The 25,899-nt window shown below is 55.4% G+C and overlaps 2 protein-coding genes across 4 annotated transcripts; both read left to right on the forward strand.

Annotated features, from left to right (window-relative positions):
- Positions 1-1,808: 1,808 nt before the first annotated feature.
- Positions 1,809-8,809, forward strand: LOC121346442 (BTB/POZ domain-containing protein KCTD12-like). 2 transcript variants are annotated; one of them, XM_041424266.1, is made up of 2 exons: positions 1,809-1,869; positions 3,740-8,809. In XM_041424266.1, exon 2 carries the CDS (start codon positions 3,762-3,764, stop codon positions 4,608-4,610), a length of 849 nt encoding a protein of 282 aa, XP_041280200.1. In that variant the 5' UTR covers positions 1,809-1,869; positions 3,740-3,761; the 3' UTR covers positions 4,611-8,809. The 2 variants fall into 2 exon arrangements, with proteins under 2 accessions (XP_041280200.1, XP_041280201.1); XM_041424267.1 differs by lacking the exon at positions 1,809-1,869 and adding an exon at positions 1,880-2,259.
- On the forward strand, positions 4,939-22,772 carry LOC121346435 (skin secretory protein xP2-like). Of its 2 annotated transcripts, XM_041424251.1 has the most exons (6): positions 4,949-5,073; positions 11,372-11,601; positions 14,387-14,443; positions 16,597-16,719; positions 19,007-19,102; positions 21,686-22,772. In XM_041424251.1, the coding sequence occupies exons 2-6, from the start codon at positions 11,520-11,522 to the stop codon at positions 22,447-22,449; spliced, it is 1,122 nt and encodes a 373-aa protein (XP_041280185.1). In that variant the 5' UTR covers positions 4,949-5,073; positions 11,372-11,519; the 3' UTR covers positions 22,450-22,772. The 2 variants fall into 2 exon arrangements, with proteins under 2 accessions (XP_041280186.1, XP_041280185.1); XM_041424252.1 differs by lacking the exon at positions 11,372-11,601 and having other exon boundaries at positions 4,939-5,073.
- Positions 22,773-25,899: the final 3,127 nt, after the last annotated feature.

A 25,899-nucleotide genomic window follows, 5' to 3' on the forward strand; every position in this document is an offset into this window, starting at 1 on the left:
CTGCTTCAAGTACCTTCTGAGCAAATCTCCATCCATCCATCATCCATCCATCCATCCCTCCATCCATCCATCCATCCCTCATCCCTCCATCCATCATCCATCCATCATCCATCCATCCATCCCTCCATCCATCCATCCATCCCTCATCCCTCCATCCATCATCCATCCATCATCCATCCATCCATCCCTCCATCCATCCATCCATCCCTCATCCCTCCATCCATCATCCATCCATCATCCATCCATCCATCCCTCCATCCATCCATCCATCCCTCATCCCTCCATCCATCATCCATCCATCATCCATCCATCCATCCCTCCATCCATCCATCCATCCCTCATCCCTCCATCCATCATCCATCCATCATCCATCCATCCATCCCTCCATCCATCCATCCATCCCTCATCCCTCCATCCATCATCCATCCATCATCCATCCATCCATCCATCCATCCACCATCCCTCCATCCATGTATCATTCATCCATCCATCCATCCATCCATCCATCCATCCATCCAACCACCATCCCTCCATCCATGTATCATCCATCCATCCATCCATCCATCCATCCATCCATCCATCCATCCATTTATCCAGCCAACAAATTGGTCTCCGCCATCTATAAATATGTCCCACAAAATATCCACAGGACAGTTCCTGCAATTTATGGGACAATAATCAAACAGCCCTGGGATACAAGAAAAAAAACAAGGAGAAACTCAAACAGGAAAATTCCTTGAATGCGAGTGCCCAGACTCAAGGATTTGATTTGTAGAAGAAGAAGAAATCACATCTTCTGCTCTTACAAAATTTAAGATGGACAAAAATTCATGGATGAACTCAGGCCAGCTCTGCTGTCAGAGAATGTTGGGATTTAAGCTTCATTGGACTTTCGATGGAAAGGATTCCAGGAAACGTGTGAATATTGGGATGTTGTTTGGAGTTGTCATATTTTCCTGGATTTACATAAAACCAGAATTTTCAAGTAAACTAAAAAGAGCTGGATTTCTTTCCTTGCTTGGTTTTTCCAGCCTGGACAAACAGGCTGCCACAACCGCCTAAGCTCCTTATGATCCCACTGGTGTCATTCCTACCTTGGGAAAGGGGCTTTCAGTCCCTGCAGCTCAACAATATAAAATCATCCAAGGAGTAGCAAGAGTTTGGCTGCTGTAAGGTTTTTGCTGGCTGGGTTTGGAATTGTGGAATCATTGAATGGTTTGGGTTGGAAGGAACCTCAAAGCCATCTGACCCCCAGCCATGGGCAAGGACAATTTCCACTGTTCCAGGATGCTCCAAGCCCTGTCCAACCTGGCCTTGGACACTTCCAGGGATCCAGGGGCAGCCACAGCTGCTCCGGGCACCCTGTGCCAGGGCCTGCCCATCCTCACAGGGAGGAATTTCTTTCCAGTATCCCACCTAAATCCCCATTCTTTTAGTTCCAACTGTTCCCCTTGTCCTGGCACCATCTGGCCGCATTAGAAGTCCCTTTCCCTCCTTTTTTACAAGCTTCACTGCATTCCCAGGCGATGACGAGGGTGCCCCTGGAATTCCCCAGTCAGTCCTGCTCGGTACCAGAGCGGGGAGGATGGGGGGACGGGGGATGATGGGGGGATGCAGGGAACGGGATGTGCTAACAGGGATGCGGGGATGCGGGGACGGTGGGGGCTGGTCGGATGGAGGCGGAGGGAGGCGGGAGGGAGGCGGTCCCGGGGACAGCGGGGGACGGCGCTCGCCGCCTTCCCGGCCATAAAACGGCGGGGCCAGGGCCGGGCGGGCGGAGAGGAGCGGCGGGAGCGGCGCGGCGCGGCGGGAGCGGCACGGCGGGGAGCGCAGCGCAGCGCAGCGGAGCGGCCGGGCCGCCCTGCCGAGGTAACGGGGGCGGCGGGGTCGGGGTCCCCCGGCCGGGGAGCGCCGGGACGGCTGCGGGGCTGAGCTGGGCTGTCCCCGCCGCTGTCCCCGCTCTGGTCCCCGCCACTGTCAGCGCCGGGTCCGCGCCTGGGGCGGGCAAAGGAAACAGTGGGGCCGCTCTGCCCGTTCCCCCCGAGCCCCCAGCCCACCATGGGCAGCCCTTCCAGCGTGACAAAGGGATGCGAGCTCCGGGCACGGGCGGCTCCTGCCCGCTGGGCTGTGCCGTGGGCATGGAATCGCTAGGGAAAGGGAGCCAGAGCCGCTGCGGGAGGGGACCGGGAAGCCGGGACCGCGCTCATCCTCTTTCCATCCTTCCATCTCTTCGTTGCCCAAGTCACTCCTTGTTCAAAGGCGAGTCTCCCTATGAGCCGGGAGGAGCAGTGAAACGTTGGCTCAGCTCTGCCCCCGTGCCCGAAAGTGCCCACAGAGTTCTGTCTTTGTCCTTTAGTTGCTCCGAAATTTGTGTTGGGATCCTTTGGAGCAGCTTCTGGGAGTCTTTGCGGCAGGACATGAGGATGGGGCGAGCCCTTGGGCTGTTCCTTGGGTGTGGGACCAGTCCTGGGGGGTCCCAATCTCTGAGCAAACCTAGGGCAGCACTGAGGTCACCCAGGGAGGGGGCAGAGCTGGGGGTCAGCCCAGGGAACCCCTTCCCTCCGTGGTCTCCCAAATGCCTGTACAGACCACGGCACGGATCCAGGCTCTGGCTGCTGAGCCAGGTTTATGTAAGCTGCTGATTTGCAGTGTCAAGAGACATCCAAGAACCGGCTTGCCTTTGGAAAATGTATAAATCCGTGGCATCTGCCACGGAGCAATTGCTGTAGCAGCAGCCGAGGATTTGTCTTGCTCCCAGCCCCTTGGAGAGGTTCTGCCATCTCCCAGCTTGGCTGTGAGTCCGTGTTGAGCACTTTCCAGGAGCAAGGACAGAGCAGGAGTGCCAAAAGGCTCTGTCCCTCTGTCCTTCAGGGAGCTGGTGCCGCTTTTCCCCAGCCCTAGGGTGCTCTTTGTGTGGCACCACAACCCCTCCAGCCCCGGCTTGGCGGGGCCCCTGTGCTGGGAACTCCTCCCTCGGCAGCTGCTCCTGCCCGCAGGATGCCGGGCTGGCGGGTCCCCAGGGTGTGACAGCCCTGCCTTTCCTGTTGTTGACAGCAGCCCCACGTCCCTGCACCTTCCTGGGCAGAGGAACCAAGCCTTCTGCTGCCTGGAGAGCTCAGGTGGAGATGGCACCACGGGCTGTGTGCCGTGGTAGGGGAGGTGGCTTTGGATAATGCTGCTTGTTCCAGGAGCCAGGGACTGGGGAAGAGAGATGATTTCCAGACTCCTGGAGAGACAAGGATCTGGTCCTACCCTGCCTGCTGACCCAAACCAGGCATTTAGTGGTGGGTTGGCAGTGCTGGGTTGGACTCTGTGATCTTAGAGAGCTTTTCCAATCTAAACAAGGGAGATGGCACGGTCAGACCACGGGCTGTGTGCCGTGGTAGGGGAGGTGGCTTTGGATAATGCTGCTTGTTCCAGGAGCCAGGGACTGGGGAAGAGAGATGATTTCCAGACTCCTGGAGAGACAAGGATCTGGTCCTACCCTGCCTGCTGACCCAAACCAGGCATTTAGTGGTGGGTTGGCAGTGCTGGGTTGGACTCTGTGATCTTAGAGAGCTTTTCCAATCTAAACAATTCTGTGATTCCATGTGTGATCTGGCTTGGGATCGTTTCCAATCACCTGGGACTGGGGCAATGGCTTGGGGCCCCTTGGGATGCCCTGCAGTCAGCTGGAAGCAGGGCAGTGGTCTGTGTTTTCTGGCAGTTCTAACATAGTTTTGACCTGTTTGTGCTGCAGGAGGGAGCAGCGGGAGTTCACCATGGCCCTGGCAGACCCCGCGAGCTGTGCCAAAGGCAGCGAGGACAGCAACCCCTTCCCTGACATCATCGAGCTGAACGTGGGGGGACAGGTGTACATCACCCGGCACCCCACGCTGGTCAGCGTGCCCGGCTCGCTGCTCTGGGAGATGTTCACCCAGAAGAGCGCACGCTCGCTGGCCCGCGACAGCAAGGGCCGCTTCTTCGTGGACCGGGACGGGTTCCTGTTCCGCTACATCCTGGATTACATGAGGGACCGGCAGCTGGTGCTGCCCGAGCACTTCCCGGAGCGCGGCCGGCTGCAGCGCGAGGCCGAGTACTTCATGCTGCCGGAGCTGGTGAAGCTGCTGGTGCCCAAGCTCAGCGAGCAGAACTCCCTGGGGGACGATCCCTGCCAGAGCGACCCCGAGGAGCCGTCCCCCGGTGCGGACACCGCGCGCAGCCTGAGCTCGGCCGCCGCCGCGCCGCCCGGCGCCGCCGGCACCGAGGGCCGCAGGGCGGGGTTCATCACCATCGGCTACCGCGGCTCCTACACGCTGGGCAGGGACAGCCAGACGGACGCCAAGTTCCGCAGGGTGGCCCGGATCATGGTGTGCGGCAAGACCTCGCTGGCCAAGGAGGTCTTTGGGGACACCTTGAACGAGAGCAGGGACCCGGACAGGCCCCCGGAGAGGTACACGTCCAGGTACTACCTCAAATTCACCTTCCTGGAGCAAGCCTTTGACAAACTGGCCGATGCCGGCTTCCACATGGTGGCCTGCAACTCCACGGGCACCTGTGCCTTCGCCCACGAGCAGACGGACGACAGGATCTGGACCTCTTACACCGAATATGTTTTCTATCGTGAGTGACACAAAACCAACCCTCCGCCAACCAACCGCTGACTGTCCCTTTCCCGTCCCATGCTGGCTGTGGCCTAGAAGGTAGAGATCCATCCCCGAATCCCGGCGTCCTCCCTTTGCCTGCTTTTCAGTTGGTTCTTGGGTTTTTTCCCTCCTCCTTGCTCCACGTTGAACCTGCCCAGCTCTTCCTTGTAGCAGCTGCTGACCACCAACCTTCCTCCCTCTCTGTGACTTCTGCGGTCGCTCCCAACCCTCCCTGGATGTGTGGACTCGGACACTGCTGTGGATGTGGGCTGGGTGGGAGGGGTGGGACACACTGGACGCTGCTCTGGGCTGGCATTCCTGCAGCTGGATGGGCTTGGACACTGGACTGGGCTCTCTGTCCTGTGCAGCTCCACGGGATCCTGCTGCACACACCAGGACCTGCCAAGAGGGTTCAGAGAGAAATCCTTGGGATAAAGACATGGGAAAGGTGGGAAGCAGAACCAGGGAGGGGGTGGGGGTTGGGAAGTGGCAGCCTGGCAGCACGGCTGGGTTGGCAGGAGCCCTGTAAGCAGCTTAGCCTGAGACTGGCAGCGCTTGGGAAGGGGAGAGGCTCCCCCTGTGCTCGCAGCTCTGAGCTGAGATATCGCCACGGCTCCGGGATGCCTCGGGTGGGATTTTGGGGGGATTTTGGGGAGGGTGGGAGGGGCAGATGTTCTGTGAGGGAGGTGGGGGGGAGCGGGGAAGGCTTGATGTGCTCGGTGGTGTAAAATACTTATACAGATCTCCAGCTCCTTGGAGCCTTGTCAGCCAAAAAGTCCCTTCATTTTTTCTTGGGAGCACAACGGGAATCACGGGGATGAGGTTGGAATGCTCCTGTGGTGGTCAGGCCACAACTTCACCCAGCAAAGGGAATTGTGGCCATTTTGGTGATCTCCCATGAGGTGTCTCCAATCCCAGCTGTCCAGGCCCTCCTGGGGCTGGAGCTGCTGCTGCTCTCCCCCACTGGGCGATGCAGAATAAAGGGACAGCCCGGAGTGGCCGCGTGCCCACGTGCCCAGCTGGCAGAGGAGAGGGGAGGTTTGGTGGGGGGTAAAGGAACACAGAGTTATCGGAGCCTCTGTGCCCTGCTTTGCCCCTCCTGTGCCTGCTGGGCAGGACCCCAGGACAGCAAATCCCCAAGCCCAGCCCTGGGTGATGCCCAGCCCCAGCTCCGGCACATGGCCTCAGCCTGCAGGGGAGATGAGCCTGATGTCCCTGATGTCCCTGTCTGCTGCCTGTGCCTGTCCCCTGGTTCTCTGCCACCCATTCCTGGCACCCACCACCCATTCCTGACATCCACCATCCACCCAAGGCACCCATCATCCATCCCTGGCACCCACCCTCCATCCCTGCTCCTGCACTCTCCATCCCTGCTCCTCCCTCCATCCCTGCTCCCACCACCCATCCCTGCTCCTCCACCCTCCATCCCTGCTCCCACCACCCACCCCAGCCCCTGTGAAGCTCCTGGAGCAGGATCTCCTCCCCAGCTGGACAGCTTCCAAGGGGCTGTTCCTGCTTGGCATTCATGTGGGAGGAAGGTTTGCAGCTCCTTCCTAGAGAGGAGGGAGGGCTCTGGGGCCAGCAGAAGTTTCAAACTGGTTCTCCCTCTCTCCTGAAGAAGGGGAAGGCAAAAATGGTATTTTGACATTTGTCATGGTCCTGTTCCTCATTCCAACAACCTTTGGAAGAGGAAATGACAACAGGCTTTAAAAAAGACAAGAAAAAGGAACTTGAGCTGTGTGTGCACACAAAGAAAACCTTTAAATAAAGGGGGAGGGGACCTGCATTCCATATTTGCTTTATCTTTTTGAACTCGAGATTTTCCTAAATAGGATTGGGAAAAGAAATTGCTGTCTTGTGGGAAATGAGGCTCTTTTGATGTTTTTCCCCACTGGAACTGGGCTGAAAAATTGATCTCCTGGGAGGAGGAATTTTTGCCTGAGGGAGAAACCAGAATGGCAGAGTCACCATTCCAGGGGTTTTGATGTGGCAGGTTCTGGGATCAGGGCTGATCCCCCACAGGAAACACGAGCATGGGTTATTCCTGAATCCTTCCAGAGCCCGATGGCTTTCCTGGAAACCGAGACTTCATGAAAAAATCCTTTTGTTGAGATCCATCTCCACAAAAATACACCCGATTTGGGGTTGTTTCTTTTCCTTGCATGGTATTTATTTATAGGAAAAGTATTCTTGTCATGGCTGGGCAGAGAACCTGGCTCATTGATCCCCAGGAAAGACCTTGGATCAAATAAGATGGAATTTGCTGGGAAATGGTTGCATGGAAAAGCATCTCATGGAGGTCTCCTCCTCTGAACAATCCTGGCAAGCTGGGAAAAACCAGACAGGGAAAGGCTGGAGTGAGCTGGGAGCTCTCAAGGCCTCAGGGAGACAGTGGAGAACCAATTCCCTGATGCTGCCTGGTTTTCCTGAGAATATTCCCACATTTCTGTGATTCCCAGACCCCGAGCTCCTGCTGGGCCATCCCTTGGCCTTGTCCAAATCACCCAGAGCTGCTCTGCTGGTTCTGTCCTTGTAGTCCACCCGAGCACCTCCCACCCCCAGGCTGTCCCTAGGGAAAATCCAGCCTTGTCCAGCTCCCTCCCTGCTGGATTTGGACTTGGAGGTGTTTTTTTTCCCTTCCCACCAAGAGGACAGGACGCTGCTCTTCAGCTTTCTGCCAGTGCAAGCCAGGTTAAAGCAAGCTCCAGGTGCTGCTGGTGGCAGCATCCCGCTCTTTTCCAGGAGCTCCATCCCGAGATCCTCCCCACCCACCGGGAGAGGTTTGGGATGCCCCAGCTCATCCCTGGGAATGCTGGCACCCCGAGGGTGGGCACGTGGGCAGAGCACACCTGGAGCAGCGGTGGCTGGCACGTGCCAGGGGGGATTATCCACCTTGTCTGGGAAAACCGGGGCCGGCAGGGATTCCCTGGATTATTGAAATCTGCCCCGCCCTGAGGACTCAGCAGCCCTTCTCATCCTGCTGGGAACGAGAGCTGAGGTCTGGGATGGGTTTGGGATGGGTTTGAGATGGGTTTTAAGGTAATGAGGTCCCAGGGGGCATCCAGATCCCGTGTGGGTCCCTGGGAAGGCGCCTGCCCCTCCCCGGAGCTCAGCACACACCGGGAACATTCCCCTACAGAGCTCCCGGCTTCCCTCCGAGGGGCAGCGCAACCCAGTCTCTCATTTCCAGATTCCTGGAAAAGCCTCCATCCCAAAATAAAACCCCTGGTGGGAGGGAGGCAGAGCAGGAGCCGGGGCTGGCTCTGCCTTCCCAGGCAGGCACCTGCCCACAAATTGCCGGTTGCTCCTCACAAAAACCGAGCTTAAGGAAAAGCCAAATCCCATCTGTCTCCATCAGGCACTTCTGCCACCCTGCAGAACATCTGGAAACACTTTGTGTCCTCGGCCTGGCTCCAGCCCCTCTCCAGGGGCACTCTTTGGAGGCAGAGGAGTCCCAAAGCTGAGCTCTCCCACCTCATGGAGCATCTCAATCCCATGGGATGGGGATGAGGACAAGGAGGCTCCTGTGGGCGTTAGAGGGGGACACAAAAATCCCATTTCCAGTCCTGAAATCCCATCCTGCCACAAAAATCCAAGGGATTTGATGGAATGTTGAAATAGAAAGGATTTGGTGATGGAGGAGCATTGAAAGGGGAGAAGCAGCTGGAAGTTGGAACCATCCTCTTCCTCTCTCAAATAACCAGGGAATGGTTTGGCTTGGAAAGGACCTTAAAGCTCATCCAGTCCAGCCCCACCCCCTGCCAGAAACAGGGACAACTTCCACCATCCCAGCCTGCTCCAAGCTCCCTCCAACCTGACCAAAATCTTATTAATTTTAAAAATAAACCCCCAAAACTCAAAACTGCCTTTAACAACATGGGAGGCCAGCACTGGGAAAAACCACTGGAGAGCAGGGGAGTTTTCCAATTCCTGGTGCAGAAACTGCAGCCTGGATGCTTTGTTTAGGAGGGGTTTAACAAAACAAGGGTTTGGGCTCAGTTTAGCAACTGCAGCTGCTGTGTTCTGACCACAGAGAGACCTCTGGGCCTCCTTCCCAGGGCTGTGGGAGCAGGAGGGGGAAGGCAGATGAGTGTCCAGGTCTCCTGGAGGTTTTGGGAGCCGTTGGATGTGTTGGATTCTGGTGAGTGCTGGAGAATTTGCCAAATAAATCTCGTTCAACCTGCGCTGACAGTTTGTGCTGAGCTTAAGCAGGCTGGACTTGGGGACATCCAGGTGGCTTCCTTGAAAGGCTCTGGCAGTCCAAAATGTTTTCCTTCATCTCAGGTGATGGATGGCTGGGAATTATTCCCCCCTGCTCCAGGAGAGCTGGGCAGGATCTGAGGGAAAGCTTTTCCTGCAAATAACCTAAACCAGATTCCAGCTAAATCACTTTGGAGCCAAAGCACAACCTCTGCATCCCAAATGTTTGCTGTCCCTCCTTTCCCTCCTCCAGGATAAATCCACCAGCATCCTTAAAGGATGAATCCTTCCTTCACCCCCACACCCCTAAAAACTCCCATCAGGGATAAGTTTAAGGCCCCTTCCCACCCAAGCCTGGGATTCTATGATCTGGAATTTTGGAGGGAGGTGGAACCCGGCCCTGTCATGGTCCTGTGCCATCATCCCAAGGATCCCTGTGGGAAGCAGAAAGGAGGAGCAGCTTGTTCCCTGGACATGAAATCCCTGGAATGTTCCTCCCAGGGAACAACAGCCCCTTCCCAGCAGGAGCAGGCATGAGGGGCTGCAGATTTTGGGGCTATTTCACAAGGAAAACTGCCTGAAAAATCCAATTTTTCCTCATAATTCAGCTTTTGAGTTCCCATCCAGTTAGAGCCATGGAATATTCCAGATTGGAAAGGACCCACAGGGATCATCCAGTCCAGCCCTTCAGGAATGGCCCCTGCAGGGATCAAGGTTTGTTTGGCTTTGGTTTGGGGCCCTTTCTGGGACTAGGGAGGGCCCAGCCCCAAAAACCCAAACAAAGCCCAAATGTTTAAGGCTCAAAGATGAAAAGAATAAATAAAGGAAATTGGGGGGAAAAAAAAGGAAAAAAATCAAGTCTTCCTTAGGCCAGCCTTGTGCTGTGGGATTGGCCAGACAGGGAGTGTTTATTGGGGTCAGATGAGGAGTGCACAGGAAGCTTTGGGGAACTGGAGAACCCAAAGGGACAAGAAAACAACCTCAAAGTGGGGCTTGTGCCTCGCCCAGCCTGCCCTGCCTCAGTTTCCCCAGGCACAGCGTGAGGAAATGAGTCCTTTGAGGTCCTTTTTAGGCTGCTCTGGAGAGCAGAGCTCTGCTGGGAGCCATGGAAAGGATATTCCACGAGTCCCCTCCCCTCTGGGATGTGGAGAAATCCTTGCTCTGCTGAAACGCAGCCTACCCACATCTGGAGCCCCAAGCACTGAGAGAACCATGGAATGTTGTCCTGGAATGATGGAATGGTTTGGACTGGAAAGGACCTTAGAACTGTTCCAGTTCCATGGGCAGGGACCCTCTGCTATCCCAGGTTTTCCCAAGCCCCACCCAACACTTTCCCACTCACTGCAGCTGTTTTTCACCAGGCAGGATAAAAACCCCGCCGAGTTTCACTGCTTGGCCCCACCTGGGATCAGTTCCTTAGAGCTGAGACTTCCAGCTAAAAAGAACCCCAGGATAAACCCAAATCCTTCCCCTCTCCGGCAAAACGAGGGATTAGAGCTCGTTCGGTGCCGTCCCCTCTCCCTGGAATTACTCCCTGAGCGCAGCCATTATTCCCATTAGTCCCTAATTTGCTGTTAATGGAGCGCTTTAATCAACTCCAAGGATTAAATGCCATTGAGGAGCCGGGGCAGCGGCCTTTTCCAGCCGCAGGGATCCTGAGCCGGGACGGCTGCAGGCTCTGAGGGTGAAGGAAAGGGATGACAGGGGACAGGGACAGGGCACAAGGGACATTTCAGGAGCAGTCTGCATTTAACTGAGAAAAGAGAGAAGTAAACAGGAAGTTGTTTCGCAACCTCCCACCACCAAAGCTCCCCCTGCTCCTCTCTGCCGCCACGGACCCAGGGGCTCCCCAGGAAAGGGCTTTTTCGCTGGATCCCGGGATGTCTTGGCTCCCACGGGATCCCCTTGGCGTCTGGGGAATGCAGCAGCAAAACTGGCACCCAAAAAATCCCCTTGTCTGGGGAGGGGAACCCGGCTGCTCCCCCGGCCCCAGCACAGGCAGGAGCAGCCACGGGCTTCCCTCACTCCGAGAGATCCCAGCAGGGATTCTGGAGCAGGCAGAGCCTCCCTGACGTTTGGGATTCCCGATTTTTCCTGTAGCTCTTGCACCTTTTAAATCCCCAGCTGCTTTCCCAGCTCCTCATCCCTGTCACTGTCACCGCCTTCGACCGCTTCCATGGAGCAGCTCCAAACCCGAGGGAAGCGAGGGCGCAGCCAACGTTTCCCATTTCATTCCCAAATTATCATTGTCCTTTGCGTGTCTGGAGGGGATTTAACACAACCCCCAGGGGAACACAAAAACCTCCATTAACTCCGTGCCGCAGCCTTTAACTGGAATTTGGCTCCAGGGGAACTGCAGTCCCCAGGACCTGCCTTGGAAGGATTCCCGGTCTTCCTGAAGGCAGCAAAAGGGGCCAGGAAAGCACTTCCAGCCGGCTGGAAAGCTGAGCAGGCACTGAGGGGCTGCGATAAGGTGCTGATGTTAAACACTCCTCCCAGTTCCTGACATTTCGGAGCGGCTTTAATTCCCCCCTCCTTCCCCCCAGCCTTGCGCAGCCCCTGGAAAGCGCAGCTGCTTCCTTCCAGTGGGATTCATTTGTATGTGGATGAGGAATGAGGTTTTGGCACCAGGGATCTCCACCGTGAGCGGCTCCTCTCCCTCCGGAGCTGAGGTCATCCAGCAGTTTCGTGGAAATGAAGGACAAACTGTCCTGGCTGCTGTCACCGAGCCTTGGAGGGGCCAGGAACCTCTGCGTGTCCCCAGCTCTGTCCCCAGGTTTGTTCCCAGCTCTGTTCCCAGCTCTGTCCCCAGGTTTGTTCCTAGGTCTGTTCCCAGCTCTGTTCCCAGGTTTGTTCCCAGGTGGGTTTGCTCCCAGCTCTGTCCCCAGATTTGTTCCCAGCTCTGTTCCCAGGTTTGTTCCCAGGTGGGTTTGCTCCCAGCTCTGTTCCCGGGTTTGTTCCTAGGTCTGCTCCCAGGTCTGTCCCCAGGTTTGCTCCCAGCTCTGTTCCCGGTTTGCTGGGAGGGCTGGTTCCTCCTGGGAGAGGAACCTTCCTCCATCCCCTCCTTCCCACCCCGGGATCTGCCCCTTCCAGCCGGGGCTGGTCCCACCTGCCCTGCTCGTGTTCCCACTGGATCCTGCAGCAGCAGCAGGCCTGGAACTATGGAATGCTTTGGACTGCGAGAGAGCTCGAAGCCCATCCCATCCCACCCCTGCCATGGCAGGGACACCTCCCACTGTCCCAGGCTGCTCCAAACCCGCTATGGAATGCTTTGGACTGGGAGAGACCTCGAAGCCCATCCCATCCATTCCCAGCCCTGCCATGGCAGGGACACCTCCCACTGTCCCAGGCTGCTCCAAACCCCCTCGAGCCTTGGGCACTGCCAGGGACCCAGGGGCAGCCACAGCTGCTCTGGGAATTCCAGCCCAGCCCCTCCCCACCCTCCCAGCCAGGAATTCCTTCCCAGTATCCAGTGTCTGGGGCTCGGAGTGGTCACTGCGACCTCCCGTGCTCGTGGACGTCCCAGATGAGCTCAGCAGATCCGGGTACTCCAGATAATTAATTTGGTCTTGGATGAAAGCGCTGGAGGGGGCTGGGAACAGCTGGAGCATCCCGGGTGTGCTCAGAGCAGCTCTTCCATGCTGATCCGTGGAAGTTTCTTTTGCTTGGTTTATTTTGTTTGTGGGGTTTCTTTTTTCTCTTTTTATTCTGAAGACCAGAATCAAATCAAACAAAAATCCCAAGCCATTATTTAAATAATAGGAGGAGCTTGGAGCCACTGATTTAAAGGGATTTAACTCCAACCTTAAAGCCCAGAGTGCTGCAATTTCCTGATTAATTCTTCCACAAAAAAACAAGGATAAAACCCCTCCTGGCCTTGCCCCTGCTCTCCCTGGGTCCTTCCCTTCCCCAGGTGAACATTCCCAGCTCTCTCCTGAGTCTCTGAAGTTAAACCCCACCAAGGTTTATGAGACATCCAGGGCACATTCCCAAGGCACATTCCTGTGTCCTGTTTGTCATTCTATCCATCCCACTGGAAGATTCTCCATCAGAGCTAATGCCAAGGTCCTTTCCCACCAAGTTCCACCACCCCATTATTCCATTTCCTCCATTTTCCTCTTGGCTGTTTCCCCTTTCCCGGGTAATAAAAGCCCTTCATCCCAAGCTGGCCTCTTGGGAACATCCCATTATTCCATTATTTATATGTTGGGAGCAAACTCTTGATTCCATCTCTCCTTTTCTCTCCCTTAATAAGCTTTTAATCCATGCTGGAAGTTCAACAATCCCCCCTTGGCTCCACAGTTTCCTTAAAAGCCTCTTGGATGGCCTTTATCCAAGAGCCCTCAGGAAAATGGAATAACTGCTCTCCATTAGCCACAAATTTGTGGACTGAGCATAAAACCAAAGCATTTTCCCCCCATGTTTATTAGAAGGGTTTTAATTCTGCTTTTAATTATGATTTCAGTTTAATTAACACACAGCCACAATTCCTAAATGTAATTTGCAAATGTGCTCAGGTAAACCTTTCATTCCATGGAAAAATGCACATTTGTGATTAATTATGACTGGTGCCAAACTGATCATTAATGAAGCTTTAGGGTTAATTAGAACCAGGTGCAAATTTCTCAGGAAGGGATGGAAATAGTGCAGAAATCCCTTTTTTATTAAAAAAATGTGTTTTTTTCCTTCATCTCCTACATGGAATATCTCAATTTCCCCCTTTCCAACAATATTTCAGTATTAAGGGTAATTTTCACCTCCCTCCCCACATTGTGTTAATGGGTTTCCAGGAAAAACTCCAATAGCAACCGGCTCCAGCCAGGCAGAATTGCCTCATTCCAGCCCCCTTTGCTTCCAGCAAAAGCCATGGAATTAATAAAGCATTTGGGAATGACTCCAGACTTCCCCTCTTCCCTGAGAGTGGAAAACAGGTTGTTGATCCCATTTCGCAGCTGAGGATTTCCGGGATGGAGAGCAGGGAATATCCCTCAGCCTTCCAAGGAGCACCAGGGTGGCTCCTTCTCTTCTCCAGTGGAAAAACCTCGGGCTGCTGTGATGCCCAGGCTTGATCTGATCCCAAATCCTTGGGAAGGGGATGCACCAGGACACTGCTTTGGCCCTGTTCCTACAGGACACCTGGGATCAAAATTCCCTTTCCAACCATTCCCTTTCCAACCATTCCTCAGTTTTTGCTGAGGCAGGGGCAACTTTTGCTGAAATTGGGATGGGGTTGAGCTGGAGAACTTTCCCATGGATTCACAACTTCCAAAAGGCAGGAAATGTTGGGAGGAGCCCAAATATTTTGGAAAATAAGACCTGGCTGGGCTCATGGCACATCCAAGGGGAAAATCCCTGGGAATGATTTTTCATGGGACACAACCACGGCGCTCGTTTTCCTTGCATCCCTCTCTAGTGGGGGCGTGGATGTGGAAGAGCAGAATTCCATTATTTTGGAGCAGGATCCAGACCCGCACGTGGGTGTGTAGGTGTGGAGGGAGATCACCAGAATTCCGTGATCTCGGAGCACGGATCCAGATCCAAACCTTCTCCTTTGTTTCCAGGTCCTGTTGTGCGAGGCCAGCTCTCCAGGCAGCTCTCCAGGCACTGCAGCCTTCCAGGTAAATCCATGGAGAAGGATGTCCTGGGGGAAACCTGGGAGGGGGGAGGAAGCATCCCAAGCATTTGGGTTTCAGCAATGGCTGTGATTCCTGAGGGTCCCGGCTCTTGGTGGCTCCTCGGTGGCTTCCACCCCTTCACCACATCCATGGAATGTTCCCAGAGCCGGGGTGTTTGTTGGACAACATGGATTTGAGGCCGGAAGTGGAGTTGAGCCAATGCTTTCCAGTGGTTTTGAAATCTTCCCAAATCCTGGGAAGCAGCAAGTGCCCATCTGAAATCTGAAATAAATTGGGATTAATGCAGCTTTTCCAGCGGAGCAGAGCAAGGACAGCCAGCACATGGAGGGGGTTTTTATATCCCTGGGATGAGGGAAAACCAGGACAGAGCAGCTCCTCTGCTCCCACTGTCCCAGGGATTAACCCAAAATCCCAGAGAGCCAACGGGAGGTGCTGGAAGAGGAACAAACTTCCAGAAAGCTCTGCCAAGGTGTGCAAAGCCTTTGGAAGGAGCAAACCCTCCCTCGGCTCCTGGCACTGCTCCAGCCTCCGCCTCCTCTTCCCAATCCTATTAGAATTAGAGCTATAAGAGGAAAAGTCCATCCCCAGAGCAGCGCTGACAGCTTGGCCTTTAAATCTTTAATAAGCACAGGCTGCAGGTCAGCACGTGGAAGTGGGAATCCAGGGCCCTGGAGCTCTGCTGGAATATTTGGGAACACCTGGAGAAGCTCAGCTGTGCAAATGAAATGAATGAAATTCAGCATTGCTCTTATTCCACAGAAAATCTTTCCCCTTCCACTTGTGTGCCAGGAATTCCATCCCAAGCCACGTCCCCGTGTCCTGTCTAGGTGTTGTTCTGCCCGAAAGGTTTTGGAATGCCCCACTGGAATGGAGCTCAGCTCAGATTCCCTCCTCCAGGACTTCGGGACTTGGGTGCAAAAGCAGCCGCTCTGGGATATTAATTGGAATTAGGAATGGAACCTTTCCAGCTGCACTGGCGGTGACCTCAGAGCCTCTGGATGAGGCTGGTGGTCCCGGGAAGCAGGACACCCTGGTTAGAGCCTGGGAGGAGCCAGGAATTGTCTCAGGATCCACAGTTAATGAGGGAGGCCATGGCCACAGGGCGTGCTGGGATCCTGCTGCCATCTCCTGGGGGCTGCACCTTCTTCTGGATCAAATGGATCCTGGAGGTCCAGCCTGGCCAGGCTGTCTCTGGGCAAATTCCTGCTCTCCTGGATTCTGGAAACCACTAAACACAGAATCCTGCTCAGCTCTGGGGATTTTGGGAGCTGGAACACCCAGAACCATCTCCTGCTTCCCATGGCCAGACGGAGCAGGATTGCCTTTATCCCACATCAGGGTGGCCTTGGTGAAAGTCTTCATCCACCCCTGGAATAGCAGAGTTAGGTGGGATACTGGGAAGGAATTCCTGGCTGTGAGGGTGGGCAGGCCCTGGCACAGGTGCCCAGAGCAGCTGTGGCTGCCCCTGGATACGTGGAAGTGCCCAAGGCCAGGCTGGAGAGGACAGTGGAAGTGTCCTGAGTGATCTTTCTGGGTGATGATTCCATGATTCCCGGTCTGCCTGGTGGGAAGAGCCGTGGAACTGGAGCATCCAGGCAATTTGTGCTCTCTGTGCCAATGGGATGATCCCGCTCTGACACTCAGTCATGGAGAGGCAAATCCCTTGGATGGGGCAGGAACTGCAGCTGGATCCAGAGGCTCATCCAGGCTGTGTGGCAAATGGAAGAGTCTGTGTGGAAATGTCAGAGAAGAAAATGATGGAAATCTGAAGCACTAATCTCAGGATAAACACTTTGTATTCCTCCCTGTTTGTAAATCCATGGAAATGAGGCAATATAGGGAAAAGCAGGGATAGAAAGGTTTAGGAAAAAGGCAGGAGAGCAGGAGCAAAGTAAGGACCAAAGTAAGGAACATTCCTGGTGGAAAATGTGGGATGTGGTTACAGGCAGGAAGGTCAGGAATCACCCCAAGAACGGTTTGGGAGGCACTGGGAGTTTTCCTGATCATTCCTCACTCTGGGAAGCCAGCGAGGCACTCTGGGAGATGCTTTGGATTCCATTCCCTTCCACCACTCTTCCCATATTCCCTGTGCATCATTTCCCTTCTAAGATTTTCTCCTTTGGGAAAATTTTTAGGAAGCTCCTGGCTCAGCCTTCCCATTCCCGAGCCTTCGGAACCGGAGCAGAGCCCCAAAAAACCCATGTCCTCCTCCGAGCCCATCCTGGACCGCAAGGGAGACACGGCAGAAGCAATTCCAGGTGGGGATCAGCAATTCCAGGGGGGGATCAGCAATTCCAGGTGGGGATCAGCACTTCCAGGTGGGATCAGCAATTCCGGGTGGGGATCAGCAATTCCGGGTGGGGATCAACAATTCCGGGTGGGGATCAGCAATTCCAGGTGGGATCAGCAGTTCCAGGTGGGGATCAGCAATTCCAGGTGAGATCAGCACTTCCAGGTGGGGATCAGCAATTCCAGGTGGGATCAGCACTTCCAGGATGGATGCAGTTCAGGCTCACCAGGAGCTGCTCCTCTTGGAAGAATTCTTGGCAAAGCTTTGCCATCCACACTATGGATCACTAATCCCAGTAAACAGGCAGGTCTTGGAATTATGGAATTATTTCTGTGGGAAAAGACCCCTAAGATCATAGCCCAGCCATTCCCAAGTGTGGCAATACCCGATGTGCCCAAATGCCATATCCCCAGGGATTTTAAACCCCTCCAGGAATGGGGACACCATCCCTGCCCTGGGCAGCTGTGCCAGGCCTGGAAAAACTTTTTGGGGAATAAAGGGTTATCCAGAGGGATCGGCTGGGCAAGGAGGGAAAGCTGCTTTTGCTGCAGGTGGTGCCAAGCCCCGCGCCCCAGCCAGATGTTCTGCTGGTGCCAAGCAGGATGGCTCCGCTGGCTCCACCAGCCCAGGCCTCTGCGCCGTCACGGGATCCGACCTCCGGTGTCCGAATCCACCACAATTCCCACCCGGCCATCGAGCTGGAGGGGCTGCTCTGGAAAAGCCAGAGGGAACCACGCAAAGCCCTGGCTGGGACAGCTGCTGTCCTTCACTCTCCCTCTGCTGGCTGCACTTTCAGAGGAGCCCCACGGCTCCTCCTGCTCATCCCATCCATGTTATCCCAAAGGATTGGGCAAGGAGCTGCAGCATCCCAGCTCTGGGAAAAGCAAAACTTCTGCCCATGGAGAGAGGACAGAGAGAGTTGGGAGACCGTTGGAGAGGGGATTGGGAGACCCTCAGAGAGAGAATTTGGGAGACCTTTGGAGATGGGATTTGTAGTTCTTTTTCTCTGTTTTCCCGGGAATGCCAGAACTGGAGCAGATGTTAAATTAATCAGTGACAGGGAATATCCACTGCTAAATGTGTCTATTTTACATATATGGATAAAAATAAGCAGGAAAAAATACTTGGACTGCACAGATCCACAGGAAACCGCCTAAAACTGATGGCAGAGGTCCCCAAAAAAAACAAAAAAGGGAATGTTTTGGAAACAAGAACAGCTGCACAGGGGATGGATTGAATTGCAGGAATCAACTGTGATGAAGGCAGCCAAAATTTCAGCCCCAGACACTGCTCCCCTCTCAGCTCTTGGGCGTGGGCCCCGTCAGCTCCAGGGAGGGCAGGAAATCAGGAAAATCAGGAGGAATTGGAGATGAAAGGCGCTGTGGGATGGACAGGAACAGTAATGAGGTGCTGATGGATATCGGCTCGCTCGGGGGGCGGAGTGGCGAGGGCTGATTTAGATCCCGGCGGGAGCTGGCCGGGAATTAAAGGCACAAAAACCTTGGAGAGGTTTGTTCCAGCTCCAAGGGATTGAAGTCCTGGATAACAAAAGGTGGCTGGAGTTAGATCTCCATCTGTCAGTCCCGACAGACACGCGGATTTAAAGGCTAAAAAGGTCGGAATTGTGCAACATCCCATGCTCAGGAGTCATGGAACAGAATCCCAGAGTGGCTTGGGTTGGAAGGGACTTTAAAGGTCACCTAATCCCCCCTGCCATGGGCAGGGACCCCTTCCACTGTCCCAGGCTGCTCCAGGCCCTGTCCAGCCTGGCCTGGGATGCTGCCAGGGATGAGGCAATGCAGACTTGATTCCAGGCTGGAGGCATTCCCACATTCCAGCCATTCCTGCAGCCTGTGGATATCCACAAGCACTCAGCAAACACTGATTTAATTTAGATGAAGGATCTCCAGGGCATTTCCTGCAATCACATTATCCCTACATGGACTGAGATCCCGCAAAGTCGAACATCCTTATAAAACTGGCACACATTCCCAGAGCAGCTGTGGCTGCCCCTGGATCCTGGCAGTGCCCAAGGCCAGGCTGGACACTGGGGCTGGGAGCAGCCTGGGACAGGGGAAAATGTCCCTGCCCAGGGCAGGGGTGGGATGGGATGAGCTTTAAGGTCCCTCCCAACCCAAATCATTCCAGGACTCCAAGATTTCTATAAAAGATGGAATTGTGAGCTCCATACTCACAGGGTGATGTTTGTGAGCACATCTCCATAATTTATGCAATTCCCAATCTTTTTCTCACAGACAACCTGGGAGGAAGAGGGGAGCAGAGCTCCTGCCCACCACGGGACACTGCAGGGGGTGGACAATCCCTGGAACACACGGAACCGACACCAGCAGGTACCAGTGTCCAGCTCTCCTCCAGCCCAGGGAGCTGCACCTCCCCTCCAAGGAACCCAACCCTCAGAACAATCCCTGAAATCCCTGACTCCACCTTCCCTCCTCCTGGCAGCTCCTGTTTGACAGAGGACAATGTGGATTATTCCATATTTTCCTTCCCAGGAAGGCCCTTCCTTCCCAGGGCTCCAAGGTCTTTCAGGAGATGCCTTTTGCTGTTTGGAATTTTTTTCCCAGCTTCTTTGCTGAGCTTTTCCAACAGCAGGAATGGATTACAAAAGGAGAATCCAGGGAGAGTCGAGCTGGGTTTTCTGCCATCTGTGTCATGAGCCTGGAGCTCCAACAACTCTCTGCATCTGAGCTTGGTGCCCCTGCCAAGGGATCAGGATTCCCTGGGGATCCAGCTGGCACCACTGGCACTGCCAGGGCCCTGTGCCAGGGCCTGGGTACCAGAGCACATCGGCCCAGCTGCACGGGAAGCTCCCAGTGCTGTTCCCAGCTGGATTAATCCCACAAAACAGAACAATTCATGCAGAGTCAAGTCCTGAGATGATGGGATCCAGTAGCTGGCATGGGAACAGCTGGTTTGGATTGGGCACTGGGATGTTGAGGATACACCCTGGGGATGCTCTGGATGCACCCTGGTACTAACTTCCCAAACCCAGCGTGCTCTTCCAGCTCATTTGGAAACTTTTATCCGTCCTTTTTTTGCCCATATCACCCAAGTTTAAGAGGCTGGAAGGAATTTTAAGATCCCTCATTTGGGATCACCCAGGAACTTCCTATTCCCCCCCATCTATGCCGGGACCTTCCAACATCCCTGGGGATGGAGGCAGCGTGGGAGAGCAGCAGATGCAGCTGTGAGCACGGGCCCGAGCTCCTGTCCCTGCCACAGCCCCTGGAATAACCCAGCGCTGTCCCGGAGCCGCGGGGTGGGGACACTGTGTGCTTCCCGGGGCGGGGACACTGTGTGCTTCCCGCAAAATCCCCGCCAGGAGCCGGTAATTGCCCCCAGCAGGATTCCAGCGGCTCCGCGGGGCTGCTCGGAAGTGTCGCTGCTGAATTTAATTGGAGCTCTAAAGCACAAGTGGCACCGGGGAAGGAAAATCTGTGGGAGAAAAGATCAGAGCAATGAGCCAGGCCGGTCCCTTTTCCCAGCACAGCAGCTGGAGGGACACTCAGGGCTGTGGGGTGTCCTTGGATCACCCAGGGGTCACACCCCCTTAGTGCCAGGTGGGCTCAAATGTGAGGAAGGATAAACCTGAGGAGGAAAACGGGATGCTTGTCCAAAGCTACAGGAAAGAGGAGATCACAGAGCTGCTCCAGGGCAGGAGCCCCTCTGGAGCTGGACTGGGAGAGCTGGGGGTGCTCACCTGGAGAGGAGAAGGCTCCAGGGAGAGCTCAGAGCCCCTGCCAGGGCCTGAAGAGGCTCCTGGAGAGCTGGAGAATGACCAGGGACAAGGCATGGAGGGACAGGACACAGGGAATGGCTCCCACTGCCAGAGGGCAGGGATGGATGGGATATTGGGCAGGAATTGTTCCCTGTGAGGGTGGGCAGGCCCCGGCACAGGGTGCCCAGAGCAGCTGTGGCTGCCCCTGGATCCTGGCAGTGCCCAAGGCCAGGCTGGACACTGGGGCTGGGAGCAGCCTGGGACAGGGGAAGGTGTCCCTGCCATGGCAGGGGTAGGATGGGATGTGCTTTTCTTCCCGTCCCACCCAAACCATTCCAGGATTCTGAGATTAGGAGCAGGCAATTTGTAGGGATGTGAGTTTGTAGCCTGGCACCAGCCCAGGCAGACTACCCAAAGAACATCAGGCTTGTGGGATAGGAGGAATATTCAGGAGCCATTCCCTGGAAATCTGGATTTGCTCTCAGTCTGGTGACCTGAACAGTGCCTCAGACAGGAATAATGGGATGTAAAATGGAAAACTTTGAAAAATAAATGTTATCCTGAAGCAGCCACAGTCATGGGATGCTCTGGGAGCTGAGATGCTGGAGAGGAACTGAAGGATTTGAATTCATTCTCCAGCTCAGCCGGAGGCTCCTCCTGGATATTTGGGTGCTTAAATTTCCCAGCCTCAGCTCCACATTTCCCAAAAGCAGCTCCCAGGTTCACAGATAAGATGATTAAAGCAGCTTTGAGGCTTCATCCCATCACTCAAAGAATTTGGGGCAAAGATTCATTCCTGTAACTTCCCGGAGAGATTTGCCAAAGAAAATCCATCCTTCGAGGGTTCTGCTCGCTGGTGGATGACATTCCTGCTTCCACCTCCAGCAACTGCAGAGCTGGAGCTGCTCAGCAAATGTCAAACTGGGAAAAAAAATAAGAGGAAGGAAAAGGGGGGGGGCGGGGGGGGGGGAATTCCAACTCTGTCCTTACAAAAGTCTTCAAGGAAAAAGAAGATTCCTCTTGACATTTTCTGCTTATGTGCAGGGGACGAGGTGTAGGGTGGGGGATTTTAAATAGGAATAGTTCATTCCTAGTTTTCTATCTCTGCCACCAGGTGTATTTTAAAAATAATTCCCAGCAGGTCTCTCACCTCCCTCATGTCGCTCCTCACACTCCTCTCTGCTTTCCCTCCCAGCCCTCGCGGACGCTGCGGAGCCGAGGGAGAGCCCCGGGAGGCGACAGGACCCGGCTGACCCGGGTGGCGCGGCGGGACCTGCCGGCCCCGGGGAGCCCATCCCTGCCCCATCCTCAGAGCCCATCCCTGCCCCATCCTCGGAGCCCATCCCGGCCCCATCCTCGGAGCCCATCCCGGCCCCATCCTCGGAGCCCATCCCTGCCCCATCCTCGGAGCCCATCCCGGCCCCATCCTCGGAGCCCATCCCGGCCCCATCCTCGGAGCCCATCCCTGCCTCATCCTCGGAGCCCATCCCGGCCCCATCCTCGGAGCCCATCCCTGCCCCATCCTCGGAGCCCGTCCCGGCCCCCCGCTCGGAGCCCGTCCCCGGCAGGGTCGCTCAGCCGGAGGGGAAGGTTCCCAGCCCCAGCGAGTCCCAGCCGTGGCCAGAAGCTCCCGAGGAGTGCCCAGCCCGGCCCAGCACCCTGGACTTGTGCCGCTCCCTGAAGAGGCTGGAGGAGGGGAAGCAGGCGGGGCAGCGGCGGGGCAGGGACCGGGCAGCGGTCCGGGAGAACGGCCTGGAGGCCACCACGGCCACCACCGCCACCGGCACGGCCACGGCCACCGGCACGGCCACCGGCACGGCCAGCAGCGAGGAGCGCCGGGCCCTGCAGTCCGAGCTGGGCAAGTGCATCGAGGAGTTCCGCAGGATCAGGATCCCGGCCGCCTTTCCCAACAAAAAGCGGCAGTGGCAGAGCGAGCTGCTGAGGAAGTACCAGCTCTGAGAGCAGCGCCGGCTCCCGCTGCAGGGAGCGATCTCTCCAGGCTGGTGGGGGCTGTTCCAGCAGCGGCACGGCTCCTCCACGCTCCCAAAACGAGGAGCAGAGGCGGCCCGTGAAGCCCATCCGGATGTTGAAAGGGTCACAAGCCTGTCCCCACCACGACCATGGAGGGGATGCTCCACGGCCTCAGGGGCACAGGCACAGCTGGAGGGGGTAGGACAAGGAAGGATGTCCAGGGTGGTGTTCAGCACCAGCAGAAATTCCCACGTTTCTGAGACTGAGTTTCCCTGGCATTTCAAACAATAAAATCGAGTCGGTGTCCGAAATGAGCTCCGGTCTCCTCATGGCTTCGGGGCAGAGGTGGGAATTTGGCTCTTCAGAACCCTACAAGTGGCTGGGAGATGGAGTTCCCTGAATTGCTTGGGTTTGGGGCTATGGAGGGGGAGACCAGATCTACATTTTTATTCCCTCCATATGGAGCCAGGTCAGTAAAGTGTTTGGGGAAGTGTTTGGGGAAGTGTTTAAGGAAGTGTTTGGGGAAATGTTTGGGGAAGTGTTCACAGGACATGGAGAGCACAGCAGTGTGAGATGACCCTGGGCAGAGCTGGCAGACAGGAAAAGGCTCTAATCCTGCACCATTCCCTGCACAGGACCCCCAGTTCCCAGGAGACAGGCAGACAGGAGCTCAGGGAGCAGGGAAGGGGCTGAGCCAGAGCTGCAGTTGGAGCTGGAATCTGTCCATGGCTCTCTGGAGGCTCCTCAGCAGAACGAGCTGCAGAGGCACTGCCAGTGCCAAAAGGAGCTGGCAAACATTCCCAGCTGGGTCTGGCACTTGCAGGCAGCCCTGTTCTCCTCAGGATTTGGGAATTACAGCTTCTCCAATCCAGGGACACGCTCCAGGCTCTCCCTGCCTGCGTCAGCCTCCAGCTGCAAGGGGCAGCTCTGCAGGGACAGCCTGGATTTTGGAATGGAGGAGGATGCTCCTGGCAGAAGTCCTTGGAATTCCTTCTGATTCCTTCCTGGGTGGTGCCCGTGGTGCCTGAAAGTGACAAACGCTGAACTCTAAAGCATTTTAGCGCCTGAGAGCTGCACACTCTCCAAAATGCAGCGAAAATTAAAATTAAATTTATAAATCCTTAACTGGGCAGCAGCCAACACAACTGGCACTTGGAGAGGAGCTGTGGAATAGTTTGGACTCTTCCTTGGATGATCTCCTCCTCTGCAGGATCAGCAGGATCCCTCAGGCTGCCCCTCCCCAGGGCCCGGTGCCGCTGGACCCCCGCAGGTGCTGCCGGAGGAGCCTGGGATGGTCACAACACCCAGGGCTCATCCACGGGCAGGAGCAGCGGGGAAGCGACTCCTTCCTGTTCATCCTTCGACATTCGTCCGCTTCGCTCAGAATGGGGCTCGGTTCCCTCTGATTTGGGGAATTTTTTCTCATTTATCTTCACATCCCAGGAAATTCCTCTTTTCCGAGTGCTCCCTTCCAAAGCCAAGAGGACACAGAGCCCCATTTGGTCCCAGGCTTTGATCCTGACATCAGGGAGGGGAATCCCGAGTTTAGGCAGAGCCTGGCACACCCCTGGGCAGGGGGTTGGCAGTCGGGAATTCCTGCTCTGTGTGATGCTGGGAACACCAGGCGTCTTCTCCTCCTTCCCAGAGATTTCCCCTTGTGCTTCCCATTGCTGAAGGTTTGGGAACAGCTCCTGACAGGCCCATGCAGAGCTTTCTTCCATGAATTTGTTCCTGGGAGGGGCAGGAATGGGAGATCCCCAGGACACAGCTCCTTCCCAGGGGAATGAACCCCTCACTTCCCCTGGATTGATTTCCCACAAACACCTCGGCTTTCCTGGAGCAGCAGGAAGCCATTAATTACCCAGTGACAGTGTTCCCTTAATTGAATGTCATTATTCCTTAATTAATTAAACACCAATTAATTACCTGGAACATTGCATGGCACGCAGCAAATGCCATCGGCTGCTGCAGACAGAATAATTTAAACATGGCCTAAATAATAATGAGCAGGAATTGTCCAGCAAAGGAAACAAGAAGGATTTTATTTCCCTTGGGATTTGTGGGGAAAGAAAAACCCCTTCCAACGAAATCCCTGCAGGAAAGCTGGAGGAGTTTTGCTTTCCAAGCATGGCCTCAGCTGCTTCCCTCTGGATTCACCCGTGGATTCCAAGCTGTGGATTCCCAGCAGCTCAGAGCTCCTTGCACAGGATCCCACAGAGGAATTGGGATATTCCTTAGGGAGAGAAGTGGTGGCCTCACTTGGCTGTGCAGTATTTGGATTTGGTGGAATTTTCATGCAGGAAAAAGGAAAATTTTTTATTTCTTCCTGATCTGAATGAATTTCAGGAGCAGATTTGAGCTTCCCAATCTGCTGGCTTAGGAGAAACCCCCCCAAACGGCCACGGGCTGGATCCTCTGCTCCCTTTAGGAGCTCTGCTTTTCCTAATGGAATAAAACCCAATTTTTCCTTCTTTTTGGGGCGTTTCGGACAAAACCTCCCTGCAAGCAGCACATTTGCAGCCTCTCCGCTCATGGCAGCTCTGGGAGAGGGGACAGGACGTCCCTGGGCTCCCGCAGCCCTTGGCCGCAGCTGCTCCAAGGATCCCGGGATGCTCCCGGGATGCTCCCGCTGGGGGTGCTAGGAGTTAAATCCTTCGGGATGCTCTGCCAGCCGAGCGCGATAATAACCGTGCTCAGAGAGCCCTAATGGCCGGCGGCGGGGATTGGAAATGGATTAGATTTTATTTTAAACCGGCAGGAAAGGCTGGAGCTGCTCCAGGGAGGGGAGACACGGGCACATGGAATAGGAAAAGGAATTCTGATCTTTCCTGAAGGATCCCCCAGGATAATATCTCTGTTTCCAAACAGCTCCACCAGAGCCAAACGCCTGCCTCTTATCTCTTATCTCCTATCTCTGTTTTAGGGCTGCCTGTGGATTCCTGTCCCTTTTCCAAGCTCCAGAAAGCTCCAGCTGCCTGCAGGAAAATCCATCCTTGAAAGGAAAAGTTGGGGCTGGGGCTCGGGGGCAGCAATTTTGGGTTCACAGCATTTTATCCACTCAGACTCTTCCTCAAGGACGTTTCTCCCTGGCACCTGGAGTCATCCCAAGGCAGCAGGGTGGGAAGGGGATGGAGGTGACATAGGAAAAATTGGGTTTGTTTGGGTCCTTCTCTGCCCTGGAGCCGGGCTGGGAGAGCTGGGGCGGCTCACCTGGAGAGGAGAAGGCTCCAGGGAGAGCTCAGAGCCCCTTGCAAGGCCTGAAGGGGCTCCAGGTGGGATGGAGGTGACAGAGGAAAAACTGGGTTTGTTTGGGTCCTTCTCTGCCCCTCTGGAGCCGGGCTGGGAGAGCTGGGGGTGCTCACCTGGGGAAATGAAGGCTCCAGGGAGAGCTCAGAGCCCCTTGCAAGGCCTGAAGGGGCTCCAGGAGAGCTGGAGAGG

Source organism: Onychostruthus taczanowskii, unplaced genomic scaffold (assembly GCF_017590055.1).
Source record: "Onychostruthus taczanowskii isolate IOZ18803 unplaced genomic scaffold, ASM1759005v1 scaffold81, whole genome shotgun sequence".
NCBI lineage: Eukaryota > Metazoa > Chordata > Aves > Passeriformes > Passeridae > Onychostruthus > Onychostruthus taczanowskii.

Bases quoted from the DNA above. Each gene is read 5' to 3' on its own strand.
- LOC121346442 (XM_041424266.1), top strand. From the start codon at position 3,762: ATGGCCCTGGCAGACCCCGCGAGCTGTGCCAAAGGCAGCGAGGACAGC.
- LOC121346435 (XM_041424251.1), top strand. From the start codon at position 11,520: ATGAAGGACAAACTGTCCTGGCTGCTGTCACCGAGCCTTGGAGGGGCC. The intron at 11,602-14,386 runs GTTTGTTCCCAG...CTTTGTTTCCAG, and splicing joins GTCCCCAGCTCTGTCCCCAG to GTCCTGTTGTGCGAGGCCAG. The intron at 16,720-19,006 runs GTGGGGATCAGC...TTTTTCTCACAG, and splicing joins CACGGCAGAAGCAATTCCAG to ACAACCTGGGAGGAAGAGGG.